The sequence below is a fragment of the Furipterus horrens genome, unplaced genomic scaffold (assembly GCF_987537825.1).
Source record: "Furipterus horrens unplaced genomic scaffold, mFurHor1.1.pri manual_scaffold_17, whole genome shotgun sequence".
Taxonomy (NCBI): domain Eukaryota; kingdom Metazoa; phylum Chordata; class Mammalia; order Chiroptera; family Furipteridae; genus Furipterus; species Furipterus horrens.
In genome coordinates, this window is record NW_028327187.1 from 98,438,118 (window position 1) to 98,453,052 (window position 14,935).

The 14,935-nt window shown below is 36.4% G+C and overlaps 1 protein-coding gene across 1 annotated transcript in view; it reads left to right on the forward strand.

The window, feature by feature from the left end:
• Window positions 1-14,935, forward strand: part of DMD (dystrophin) — a 1,939,482-nt gene that overhangs the window by 774,872 nt on the left and 1,149,675 nt on the right. Inside the window, exons 34-37 of the mRNA XM_090265340.1 lie at window positions 84-254; window positions 11,549-11,728; window positions 12,002-12,130; window positions 13,725-13,895. Of these exons, the coding sequence (XP_090121466.1) occupies window positions 84-254; window positions 11,549-11,728; window positions 12,002-12,130; window positions 13,725-13,895 (651 nt within the window). The remainder of the gene's footprint in view (window positions 1-83; window positions 255-11,548; window positions 11,729-12,001; window positions 12,131-13,724; window positions 13,896-14,935) is intronic.

Sequence of the window (14,935 nt, forward strand, 5' to 3'; positions counted from 1 at the left end):
TAGCAAAGTTCCAATGGAGTGGCTATAACTGAAGCTAAACTGAAAAAGTAGACCAAAATACATGTTATGATCATTCTTTTCAGGTAACAGAAAGAAAGCAACAGTTGGAGAAATGCTTGAAATTGTCCCGTAAAATGCGAAAGGAAATGAACACCTTGACAGAATGGCTGGCAGCTACAGACTCGGAATTGACAAAGAGATCAGCAGTTGAAGGAATGCCTAGCAATTTGGATGCTGAAGTTGCCTGGGGGAAGGTAAAACCTGAACCAGTGAAGGTTATTTTTAGCATGCAGGGAAACACCCAGTTGCGTAATCTCATAAGGAACTAGTAATGTGCAACAATAATAGAATTATAAATGTTATCTTGCTTCATTTCCCTTTCTCAAAAATTCATCAGTAGTTTAACTCTTTACATGTCAAGTCCATGATAAAACCAATTGCAAGCTTCAGCAAAAGTCTCCCCAAAGCTTGTTTAGAATTAGGTAGCTTATGAATAAGTCCTTTAAAAAGACATCCATTATTAATCACAAAGTGGGTCCAAGGATGAGATTCTCTGTTTCCTAGTTTGCCTAACACTGACGGCCCAGACGGACTCTGTACCCATGAAGAAGGTGAGGCTACAGGGACTGCAGACAGTTAGGCCAGACGGGTCTCGCGAGATCAGCAGGTTGCTTATGTCACAATAAAAAAAAATTAAAAAAAAAAAAAAAACTCAAGCACTCTGTGCAGCTGCTATCATTCCCATCACCAAAGGGCACCGAGTTTTCTTTAATCCTCAGCTGAGAAATTGTTGCTGTTTCTCTGACAGCCAATCAGGCATTGTTGCTCCCTAAATTTTAGGTCGAGGCACTCATAACTTCACTTTTTTCAGTTCATTCATTCCTAGAAAGTGTGTTGACATAAAGGAAATAATTGATATTTATAATTCATTTTCACCTTAAACTTTGCCGAAGCATAGGGAATTTATAAGAAATCATAGCACACCCTGCCTCCTTGATTTTTTAACAAATACTTTCCTGTAGTAACTAGATGTGTAAAAGCTTTCTTTTTAAAAATATTTTATTTATTTATTTTTAGAGAGAGTAGAAGGGAAGGAGAAAGAGAGGGAGAGAAATATGTGCAAAAAAAACATTGATCGGTTACCTGTTACACACCCTGAACCAGGGACCTGGCCTACAACGTAGGCGTGTGCCCTGACTGGGAATCAAACCTGCAGCCTTCCAGTTCGCAGGCCAGTGCTCAATCTGCTGAGCCACACCAGCCAGGGTGCTGTGCTTTATTTTTAATTCAACAAGGCTATCTAGATTAACCAAAGTTAGGAATGTTTAATTTCATTATGTAAAAACTTAAACCATACAGCAAGACAAATACTGATAACTGATTTTGTTTATGTAGGTTTAGAAGACAAGTAGATATAAAATTTTGTCACATATAATTTTTTGAATAGATAGTTGTAAATGCATTTCTTTTTCTTTCCCATTCAGAATAGGTTTATTGTTAGAGATAAGGTGTTGAATTGTATTTGTTAGATCAGGACAATATATATGGACATATGTGGTATGTGTGGCTGTGTGTGTGTGTATGGAAATTATTCTACTAGTGAGTGTACATAAGGTATAGGTTAAAAATTACATTGGCCTTATTTTTTCCTTATCATCCAAGCAGATATTATATTTTTATGTGATGATTTAGTTTGAACCAATGACAATCATATACTTAGATGCAGACTGGGCTGCTATAAGAAAGAAGCTTGTTTCTATCTCGTGGAAGTTCTGGGTGGGAGAAGTAACTTTTCTCCATGAAATTCTCCCTCTTACTCTGTTGTCCAGCAGTCCTCTGAGCACATGTATTCTCATAGTAAAAGTGTTCCTCACCACCACTCCTGGATCTCAGCACTCAGAAAGAAGGGAGAAGGCAGAGAGAGGACAACCAGCTCTCTCATCAAGATATATTATGACAGCTCTGTGCACCATCTCTGCTCATATTCCATTAGCCAAATTTTAGTCACGTGACCCTATCTAGCCTCCAGGGAGAGAAGCAAAAGATGGTCTCTAACTGGGTGGCCAGTGTGTCCTGCTAAAATGGTGATTGGATCTTATACTAATATAAAGAAAGGGAGAATACAGTACATTGCTTTTGGCCAGAGCAGTATCACCCCTGCCTTTTACATCATAAGACGAAGGCAGCAAAAAGCCTACATGAGCTGTCTCTCTGTTTGAGTACACATGACTGATGGTAGTTTCCACCATAAGTACTCATAAACAAACACAAAGCCCAGAGAAGTCTTATGATCTATTAAAGTATGAGACAGAGTAAAATGTGCATGGGGCATGCAATACAGGTAGAGGATTCATGAATATGACCCAGGCTTCCCCTTAATATTATGGACATTTCCTTTGATTGTTCATGTGCAGTTTCAATGATTGCATTAGCTTTCTAGGTCTGCTGTAACAAAGTAGCACAGACGTGGTGGCCTGAAGAACAGAAGTCCTAGGTCAGGGTTTCGGCAGCGTTGGCTTCTTCCGAGGCTTCTCACTTCGCCTTGTAAATATTTGTTTTCTCTCGTCTTCATATGATCTTCCCACTGTACCTGCCTGTGTACAAATCACTCTTCTTATGAGTACACCAGTCATATTGGGTTAGGGCCCACCCTAATGATCTTATTTTAACTTACTTTTTTAAATGCCCTACCTCCAATTATGGTCACATTCTGCAGTATTCAGATTAGGATTTAAGCATATATTTGACCTTTTGCGACAGCATGGATGGACCTGGAGAACATTATGCTAAGTGAAATAAGCCAGTCAGAGAAAGACAAGAACCATTTGATCTCACTTATATGTGGAATCTAATGAACAATGTAAATTAACAAGCAAAATAGAAACACATTCATCGATAGAGAGCAGGTCGACAGTTGGGAGCGACAGGTGGGGGTTTAGTTAGGGGTAGAGGGAATGAACAAAAAAGAAAAAGAAAAAAAAAACTTATGGACACTTACAACAGTGTGGTGATTGCTGGGGGGAGGGGGGAAGTAGAGGAGGATAAATGCGGGCTAAATGGTGATGGGTGGAGACCTGACTTGGGGTGGTGGACACACAATACAGTGTACAGATGGTGTGTTGTGGAATTGTGCACCTGAAACCTGTATAATTTTGTTAACCAGCATCATCCCAATAAATTCAGTAAAAAGGAAAAATAGTACTTCATCATATGAATATTGCGGTCACACAATTCAGCCCACATCAGTTGGATAGCTTTTGTAAATATAATGTGGAATGCTAATTTGGTGCTACAGAGGAGTAGAGCTAGATATGAAAGGAATTTGAAAAATTCTGACTACAATTTAAAACTGAGGTGCAGTTATAAGAGTATGCCACATACGAACTCTGTGAGACAATGAACTTGGCAAAGATTTCTAGATCATCTTGTCATATGAGTAGGCTTGAGTGGTCTGGAGATGCGTCAGCTTATTGAGTCTGTTTGGAAAGTGTTTTCTCTAAAACCAGGAAATAATACTAATTTGACATCCATCAGGAAACAAGTATAGAAAACTGACATTTCTTCGTTTTTATAATAACTTATTGCTCTCTCTGGATATTCTATAACACTAAACTGCTAATGATATACTCTGAAAACTCATAGTGGTCAAAGCAAAGTATACGCATTTGCATCTAAATTACATAATTTTTAAATTTTTAATAGACTCATTTGCAAGGTGTTGAAGCTTCTTCAAAAATCACCATCATATAATAAAAACATGTGACCTACAGATCTACAGCAGTCACATTTATGATTCTAATTTTTTTAATATGAAAATAATCACTCTCATAAATGAAACCCCACAACTACTTAGAGCATACAGTACATTCTTATTTGACATGTTCTCTTGGTAGATGGAGATCTTGACTCAAAATGTTGGTCTCATCTGCCATTTTAAAGGACAAATGCCAGATTCTTTTTTCAGAATAAATTGATTATTCATTTAAATGCAAGACATTAAATGTATTTACCAATCATTGTAAGTATATTTGACTTAGAGAAAATATGAATATAGTCCATTTATTTTTAAACTGTTTCCTTTATTCCTACTGAATTTCTCTTAGTTCTGTTGATCTAAGAGCATTATATTATTTAAATATGAAAATATTTGAATGTCTAGATAAAATATTCTTATATACATAAAATTAAATTACCAATGAAATGTTTATTTGACCTTTAGTTCCAATATATTGACTACAATGAAATCTTTTCAGTTTTATTTTACTATATTTAAATTATGATTATTTATTATAGATCTAGTTCCAGAAAAAAATGATTATTTAGGGTGGCTTAAAGAAATAGATGGGATTTGCCTATCAAAGATAATTTAATTAGAAAACTAGAGAAAGGGAAAATTTCAGTAGAGAAATAATAGACATACTCTCCCATGGGTGGTGGACTAGGCAGTTAAAATAAAGCCTCAAAGTGTGGCACCAAGCTTCTGATCAGGCAAAACAAGCAACTAAACATTTTTTTTTGTTTGTTTGAACACTTAACATATGATCTACCCACTAAAAAAATTAGTGTATAATAGTCATATGAGCTATAGGCATAGTATTGTACCTACAATCTCTAGATTTTATTCATTTTACATAACTGATACAGAAGGAAATATACCTACTAGATTCAATTGTCCAAATCTTCAAAACAGTCATTAAATACTTGAATGTACTTAGTCACATGCAAGCTTTTGTAGAATTTATATTCAGAAGGAAGACTTGGAGGGATGGTGAACAAGACAACACCCTTATTGGTATTGTTATAATAAACATAATAAAAGGGCTTCTGCTGTCATTTATCTATAGGCATGCCTCCATGCAGAAACAGTCTCAGAAGCCTGACCCTGAACTTCTGCCATGTTTTCTTCAGGAATGCGTATCATGAGTTGGGCCCTGCAAGATCTTTTTGATAGGGCAGGGCTATTGTAGAAGCAGACTTTCCAAAATCAATTCTTTCATTTAAGTTTTCCTCCTATTCAAAATTCTGTGGTCACACATGCAGAACCACAGCTGTTAGAACATGTAGATCTTCTAAAAGATACTGAGTGGTACGCTGCAGGATTCCAGGTGTTTACAGGTGCCATCTACTTGCTGAAGACTATACCTTGAGAATCCCTTGCGTATCCCAGATCACATGCTTAGCAGTCTCACAAGGGAAAGAATGGAAGAACTTCCCGAAGTACCTTAGGATGGTGGCCAGATTGGTTAGCTGGAGGCACAGCCAGGGGCAAGAAAACTGCTTTGTCACCTTGTGCCTTGCGACCATGCTCCCAAATTGCAGTTAGTGGGGGGGGGGGATTGATGCATTTAAAAGGAAGTCCAAACTCTTCAGAAGGTGAAAGAAAACCATTTTAAATTAAAGCGACAGGAAGCAGACATCTTAGAATAACAGTCACAAGTGACAAACAAGTTTAATAGTGGAAATCGAAAGTTAAACTATTAATGCTAATTTAAAATTTCTAAAGCCCAGGAGCTCTTTCACTGTGTTTGTAAATTCAGACAAGGTGCCTCCTCTGGAGTAGTGATAAAGAGGGCAAAATTAATATGAAGACTTTTAAAAGCATGGCCCAGTCCTAGCTGCTGTGGTGGGGACAACAGGGATTCCACGGGGGACCGTAACTGTGGCGCCGCTCCCCCATTAGTGCTGAGACATCATCCAGCCCTTCACACCTTACACATCTCTGTCCCTGGAATTTATGAGGATGAGATGAGAAATGTGGATTGACATCTATAGAGCAGAGACAGAGGGGCAGGGGAGAGCATATGGGGGAAGAATGGGACAACTGTAACAGAAAAACAATTTAAAAATTTTTAAAAATCAAATACAATACAGAACGGTTAAATTTAAAGTGCAGAGTATATAAGTGCACATGAAAATAAGAAAATGAAAATTACGTGCATTTGTCACCTGCTATAGTCTATAGTCAGTTGCTACTGGTCTGATTTTAGATTTTAAATATTATTTATTAATGTCTTAAAATCACTCTGATTAGTTGGATATACATAAATCAATTCTAAACATCTTATTACTGACCACACTTGTTTTGCATATGAATTGAGCACAAACATGTAACTTTTGGAAGTAAATATTATGTAAGTAGAAGTTTATAATGTGATAATCATTATTTTTGAAAAATACGAATTTCAACGAAGTTTTTATCTGTAGTTTTCTGATTGAATTACTAACGAATTTCATTTACTTCTAATTTAGTTTCAGTAGTCAGAAATTCAAAGTCAGTTAAATAATTGAGCTACATTAAATCCATTTACTACCCACAGTGTTATCTGAAAATTAAAGTGATCAAATATAATTCCCTAAAAAACTGTTTTGGTCCTGTAATACTTTAAATCTATCAGTGTTTGGATGGTGCAGTTCTGACAGGTTTCATAAATCGACCATTAGGTTTTATTAACAGTAATCTTGGGGATACCAAGAGTAGCCTCAGAGAATCACAAACACATAGAAATGTTGAATTTAATTCAGGGTGTTAAATAATGCAAAATAATTGATGTCTAGCTGCTTACATAACAAGTCAATTTGATGTTCATATTTCTTTCAGGGACAGGTTTTTCTAATATTTAACACGAGAAGGAACAATTATAAGTTTCCTCAGTTATCCTTCTGCTGTCACTTCAGTTTGAAAATGTAATGACAATGACTGGATAAAATTTTGTGACAGAGTGCATCATTCTGTTTTGCCAGTGATTCTTGAGGGCACTTTAAAAGACTACCAGTGCCTGGGTCCCACCCTCAGAGAGTCTGATTTAATTGGCCTAAGAGTGGCATGTGTTTCTAATAGAGAAGTTTGAGAACCACTAGATAATGAGATACAAGCAGTCTTCAAAGATCTACATGCAGTTCAGCCAACCATGTCCTATATTTTTTTTAAGCAATCACTTCATGCAGTTTACAGAAATCTGGCCTCTGGTCCTAGATTATCCGGATAATTACCTCAACTCATCACTCCTCTTAGCTATAAAAGCATGAGAACTATTACTTATTTCTAAAGTCTGTTATACTATCATTCCATGAAAAATTACATCTTCTTTTTTAAAGAGAGCACAGTAATTTATCTGTGAAGTGAAATAACACTAGCAGATCATTAACTTGGTACAATGAATGCATCAAGCAGCTGTTACTTAGAAAATAGAACATCTGTTAAATGCCATTGGAGTCACTATTCACTGTCATTATACTTATAACTATAATTTCTGTTCTGCACATTCTGCTTTCATGAAATTCTTCTTTAATAGACAATACATTATTAATAAAAAGTCAGTACACATTGCCATAAAATTCACTATTGAATGTTTTATGTTCTTTTAGAATTTATCATTATATTATTCCATCACATTAGCCTGATAATGAAATATGTTCTAAACCTCTAGTCATGATAAGAGTAATGTAGGAACCTGAAAAACAATTAATATCATATTTTATCACATCTAGGACATATTAATTGTATGATGCACCACTGATTTAATTACAGCTGTTGTGAATCACAAGGAACACCGCCACCTTAAACATGAACATAAATTGTGTTTTCTCTCAATTTCAAAAGCCTCAAATATGACAAATGTACATCTTAGAATAGTGGCATTGTGGTAATTTGTTCATCACACCCCCAGTAAGTATATTTTGTAGCTAAAGGATAAAGAACTGTCTCCCATTCCTAATAACCAGAAATGGTATAATATTTATACAGACAGACTGAGGCAGAATTCATTGGGGAGGGGAATCTTTTAAAATATTTTTTATGGACATGTTTCTTAATTCTTCATATTAGAGGAGACTTGCACAAGAGATCAAGAAAGAGCTAAAAGAAATAGGAATTCAGTGGCATCTTAGTAAAGAGAGGATTGTATGTGGAAAAGGTGTCATGGCACCTGTTTGACTGAATAAGGGCCTGAGTGAAGATAGTATCTATGGGACAGGAGATGAGATCAAAAGAGGAGAGTGGGAATAATAGGAAATCAGACATTGAAGTTATGCTAAGACTATAAGTCCCTGGGAAATTCCAGGAAAATTCATGGAAGGCGTTGACACTCTGATAATGTGAAATGGGAGACAGTTAAGCCCAAGTGAGGTATGTGTTTCTGTCCCTGTTGGGGAAAATAATATCTATGTATATGGGACCAGAGAATACAATGCTTTCTACCCTTAAATAAAATTAAAATGTTTTTACCACATGATGGTATGATCAACAGAGACCAAGAGAATAGATTTTCCCATCCTGCTACAACATCCATGAAGTGAGTTAATGAGCCAGTGGCTGAATCTTGAACCTCGCGTGCCGGTAAAATGACAATTTTCAACAAGTAATAAGCAGTGTTGGAGGGGTTGTGGAGAAAAAGGACCCCTCATTCACTGCTGGTGGGAATGTAAACTGATATAACCACAATGGAAAACAGTATGGAAGATCCACAAGTATTAATAATAGAATTGCTGTATGACCCAGCAATCCCTCTTCTGGGTATCTACCCCCAAATTTTGAAAATATTTATTCACAAAGATATGTGCACCCCTGTGTTCATGGCAGCAGTTTTGACAATAGCTTAGACATGGAAGCAACCCAAATATCCTTCGTTAGATGATTGGATAAAGAAGATGTGGTCCATATGTACAATGGAATATTGCTCAGCCATAAGAAAAGATGAAATACTGCCATTTACAACAACATAGATGAACCTTGAAAATATCATGTAAACAGAAATAAGTCAGAGAAAGCTAAGTACCATATGATTTCACTAATATGTGGGATATAAAACTGAAATTCATACACACATACAATAGTATGGTGGTTACCAAAGGGAAGAGGGTGGGGACAGTAAAGGGTAGAGGGGGGCAAGTATGTGGTGATGGAAGATGATTTGGCTTTGAGTGGTGGTCACACAATGCAATATACAGATTATGTATCAAAGAAATGTAGACTTGAAACCTGTATGATCTTATTAACCAATGTCACCTCAGTAAACTGGGTTTAAAAAATTAGAGTCAAGTGATTTAACTTATGGATATGAGGAATAAATCACAATGTATTTTTCCATTTTTGTGGTGAACACCACAGTGTCATTAGGAAAAATCAACATATGCTATCCATTTGTTTAAGGAAACTGGAGTAGCATTTAAAAATTGCTCTGTCCGGGAAGAAGTAGAACAGCAAATCCATGTCTCTGAAATCGTAGAAGTTAGTGTTTACTGCATTGACTATTCTCTTTAGAGCTATCAAATGTTACAAATTAATTAAATTTAATGCATAATCATTGTTTGTGATCCATGAACTATTCCCTAAATTTAAAACTTTTTTAGTTTCTTCTGATATTTGGAAATTTCCATTGGTTTTAATCGCATTGCATTGCATGGCATGGAAGAGAAATGTCTATGTATACAACAGCTTTTTATATCAAAGCTAAAAAGCAGTGTCTTCCTTATGAAGACATTTTAAGAGATCCAAATATAAATGAAGATTCAACTTTGTGCAATGATAACTTTGCAAATAAAACGACTGTAGTGACAAGCCACTAGTTTGAAATATAGGAAGCAGGGGATGCTCAGTTGCATATATTTCCATATCTTTGACAACCATGTACTTGAATATAAGTTTTATAAGGAGTTTCTCTATCACTTTTTTTGCTGTGGCCAGAAAAATGGTTGCCCTGTATTGGGAGCAAAAAGGCTGAAATATAGACATGACCACTCACCAGTCAGACTCCAGAGGGACTCTTTCTATCCAAAGGAGTGATTCCTCATACTTTTAATTAATTAGAATGACCTATGTCACTGATACAATAGTGACACATTTAGTGGGAGCTCAAGAACATTAATGATTGATACATGAAAAAATTTCTTCTATGAATCACTAAGCTCACTCATGTACAACAGATGATACTATATTACAAATAACACTGTGCGTGGTAGCAGAGAAATTCATTTGGCATGAATTACCTTCGTTTCACTTATTTTTATATTTAAACAAAAGCACAAATACAAAATAAGACCTTAGAATTGAAGAAATAGTGATTGTCTCTTACATAGAAATTATTTTATGCAGTCTCTTTGCTTCATTTATTCCCCCTGCCTATTTGACCTCAAAGGGAAAAACAAAATGTGTATTTTGAGTGGACCAGAATCTGTTGGTGTAGTGGAAAGACAACTGTAAAAACTATTTAGATATACAGAGAGGAAAGAGAACTTGAGAGAATCTGGGACTAGACACTATGTCTCTGTCCTTTATTTGGACCACGCTTGTTACTCCCTTTGCATATGTTTCATTTACCTCTTTACAAGTAGGCTCCTTCCACTTTCCTATTATCGATGCTTTCCAGTGGCTTTTGTCTTCCTAGGGCTTTGGCTTACTATGTTGAACATGTCAGTTCCATTTCCAAATGACTTCTCAGCTGACATGTTATCAGTTTCCATATATTTCTGTTAAACTTGGTGAGAGAGGATCTGTTTGTCTGTTTGGCTGGGGAAGTACGCAGGCAAGGGAAGGAAGTGGGGACAGGGGCAGGTAAATGCAAGATGGTCACATGGTCAGCCATGACATGTCACAAGAAAGGGTCTGTAGGTAGAGCTGACAGTAAACATTTGTATGAGGATCACTTCTTCCATCAACTCTACACATAATTTTTAGTGTTAAATATGCTGGATTTTATGTTTTGCAAACCAAGTCTTAGAAAGCGGTGGTGCTCTGTTAGGGGATTTTAATAGCACCTCTTTCCTTTCATTGACTTCTAACTGAAAGTAAGCATTGTTTCCATTATGAATGTGAGAGCAGCAAACCCCAGTCATATCAGCAGTTCCTGTGACTGTGCCACCAGTAGAAATGACAGATAATTTCATATCACAGTCTAGACAGCGCATATACTTCAAAACACCAGTTATGCTCATCAAAGCTCTGATGCTAGATCACTGTAGTTACACATGTTGGCAAGGAAATCATGTATTACTACCTCACAAATGCAGAAAAGATATTTTGTGTGTTGTATTTCAGTACAAATGGTTTCATTAAAAATCCAGTGGGTTTAATTTCATGCTTTTAAAAACATTATGAGAAAGGGTTCTTAGGTTTCACCATATGCCAAGTGAGTTTGTGACCCCAAAATCCAAAAGTTTCTGCTGTAGAAATATAAGTGCAATAATTGCTAAATTTTCTAACAGTGGTTTCTTATTAGTGGTTGGGGCGTCTAAGATCTGACTTTAGCCAATACATTTACAGATTAATTAAACAGAAGTATAGTTAGATGGACAATATGCATGTTTATGTATTAAACATGTAAATCATAAATAAATACAAAATTACTCATGTTTATGTATACACCATATGTTAACACTCAATAAGGAAACTACAGTGTACATGGTGTGATTTTCATCATTTATACGGACATAGTTGAAGGTTTCAGTCCTTGAAAGGTATTACCACAGTCACCATACACACAGCCATTTCAAAAGTGTTAAATTTTAAGACTACAATGTATTGCTCAAAGTTCAAATGCTGTCCTTTTCACAGGCTACTCAGAAAGAGATTGAGAAACAGAAGGTTCATCTAAAGAGTGTCACAGAGCTAGGAGAGGCCTTGAAGATTGTTCTGGGCAAGAAGGAAACCTTGGTGGAAGATAAACTGAGTCTTCTGAATAGTAACTGGATAGCTGTCACTTCCCGAGCAGAAGAGTGGTTAAACCTTTTGTTGGTAAGAGAAGAGGCTGGAAGATTTTCAGCCCCTCGCCATCATGTGAAAGAAATTACATGAGCATTCAATCATGAGATTTGTGCTTATAAATATCTATAAGTGTATTTTAATATATTTTCTGTGTTTGTGCTATATTCCATATGGAGACCACACCTAAAAGTCATTTGAATGATATTGAATTTTTGTCTGTTTAAAACTGTAGAAAATAGGACGAATCTTTTAAGAACATTGTCTAATCAATAATATGTCATGGTATGTCTCTATAAAATCAAGGACTACCAGAAACACATGGAGAACTTTGACCAGAATGTGGAACACATCACAAGCTGGATCACTCATGCTGAGACACTTTTGGATGAATCTGAGAAAAAGAAACCTCAGCAAAAAGAAGACATGCTTAAGGTAGCAAATAAAATACTAAGAAAAGTAATTTTTAAACAGCACAACAGTTATATCAATCCTGTTTGTCCTAAAAGATGCCACGGACTTCTTAATAAGAGTGAAAAATTCTCCCTCCCTCCCTCCTTCCTTTCCTTCCTTCCTCCCTTCCTTCCCTCTGTAGTTTCTTACTTCAAATGGGAGTTAATGACTATGAAGAGTTCAGTAATCTGGATCTCTGTCCATATCCACCCCTCAGCTAATTACATGCAACTCAAACTGATGAGAAAGGGATTTTGGAATTTATTTTCGTGTCACGTTACAAGTTCCTGTCCATTTTAATAGTAGCACTCCCTTGTACCTAACACCAAGATCAGTTCCCGGCATCATTTACAGCTCAACTGAATAAAAGCCTAAAATTCACTCATTGCACATTTTGCCTATGCAGTGTCTAAATCTTAGTGGTCAGTAACAATACTGAGTGTATATAAAACCAAAGTTTTGACTTTTAACTATACAAAGCCAACATGACTTTTTGTTCTTGTATTGAAAACAATGATTAGGATATCTTAAGTCATCCTAAAAGAAAGGCAGCTTGATCTTTACTTCAAAAAAATGATTCTTGTAGAGGGTATGAGAGATATAATGGACAAATATATCTTATTAATGTTATATTATCTCTATCTGATGACATCTTTCTCAATTAAAAAGGAGCTGAGTTTTCCCAGATCTTAATTAAATTCATGATTTGTTATTTTGTTTTTGCAGAACTTTTCAATATTTCTATCTGACTCATGGGTTACTATTTAAAGAACAGTTAAAAAATGATCATTTCTGTCTATACAATTCATTTGTTTCCTTTTATGCCATTGGTGTTTTCTGAGGATTACAATTTTTTAATGAAAAACTATAAATGTATTTCATACTGTCCCCAAAACATATGGGCACTATTGCCCGGGCCTCACTTTGCCTTCCCTTTGACCTTGATATGTAGTTAAGGAATGTCATCTTCTGGTGAAATTCCTTCAAAGTCTTTGGAATAATAGCAACTGAGCTATTTCACATATAGTAACTGACCCCATGTGTCAGGCAGAGCTTCCTACAGTCCCTGCGTCTGCAACACAGACTGTGTGGTTAGGAAACCCGTTTCGCCCCTGGCATTCAGTATGAACAAAAGGGAACTCAAAAGTACCAGGAAGAATAACAAATTGTTTTTCAGCTACCTCCTTCCTAAAGCATGTTTTAAGATGGTTCTGCAGCTATGAAATTCAGTCAAGAAAAAATAAAGTAAGACTAAATATAAAATATTATGATTGTTGTAGGAGGCATAGAAGAGTCAGGAAAACATCCCTTCTCCTTACCTCATCAAACTAAGTAAATACTTGAAATAAACATACATCAAACTTCAGGAGGGATGGACAGCTACCTGTTTTCCCGAGACCACATACATTCTTATTTTACTTCTGTTTTATGGGAGTTTGCATTTTTTTTCTTTATATCTGCATTTGCTCTGTCTTTCTCTCTCTGTCTCTGTCTCTCTCTGTCTCACTCTCTCACTGTCTTACAACTTCCATTTAATTACTAACTTCAAGCCCTATCTCTTGCTCATGGAATATAGTGTCTAAAGGCTGAAATGAATGACATGCGCCCAAAGGTGGACTCCACGCGTGACCAAGCAGCACACTTGATGGCAAACCGCGGCGACCACTGCAGGAAAGTAGTAGAGCCCAAAATCTCAGAGCTCAACCATCGATTTGCAGTCATTTCTCACAGAATTAAGACTGGAAAGGTAGGAAGACCTGCGCCAAGGTGGAAACTAGTGATAAATGGTCTCTTGCAAAGGTTGTGCAGTACTCTGATGGGGGCACGCAACCCCCACAGCAAGGCTTTCAAAAGGAAAATGAAGGCCAAAACGTATTTAAAGAAATTTTATCACTGAATATCATGAGAGATCTCCTCCCCCTGCTTCTCTATCTCTCTCTCTCCCTCCCTCCCTCCCTCTCTCTCTCTTCCCCACTCTCCCTCTCTTCCCTCCCTCTTTCCCTCCCTTCCCTCCCTCCTTCCTCCTTTTCTCTCTCTCTGTCATTTTCTTTCCATGCTACAGGTATTCTTGAACTGCACTCTGTCCTGGTTTACATATGACTTTCAGGGGTGGCCTACAGCAGAGTGACAAATAGCACGCTGCCGGCCACCACCAACAAAAAGCACAAAAGGCATCCATTTCAAGAAAGCACTACTGACCTGTTTTGTCAAGTACAATATTGCTTGTGTGTAATATGGATCAAATCTCCCAAATGAGGCCTTGTATGTCCCCTGCATGATCTAGGGTGTTGACAGCTCCTTAATGGCTGTACATGCATGTGTCTGTGTGTGCATTGAATTGACTCTTCCTAGTTGCCGATACTGTGACAGAAGTCCAATAGGTTCTAATGACATGCTCAAGCCATGAAAACAAATAATTGGCAAACTTATGTATCATAACTTTTATAATTTGATTTAGCTATTTATATTTACTCAATTTAAGGGAGACCCAGGGGATATGGAACTTTTGCATGATAATCCTTTATATTTGTATAACACTTAATGAAGATAAAATCTTATCTAATAGGCAGCATGCAAAAATATACAAATACAGTATTATAGAATTCTAACTCTTTGAGGGAACGTCAGAATGCAAGAACTTACTCCTAGATTTATAAAGTGTACTTTGACACATTTTTCAATATATATGATATGCTTTTAAATACAACAATGTATGTCAAAGAAACATGTATTTACATATACAGATAATGGCTATGAGTAATCTTAAATGAGCAAAATGTTATTGGA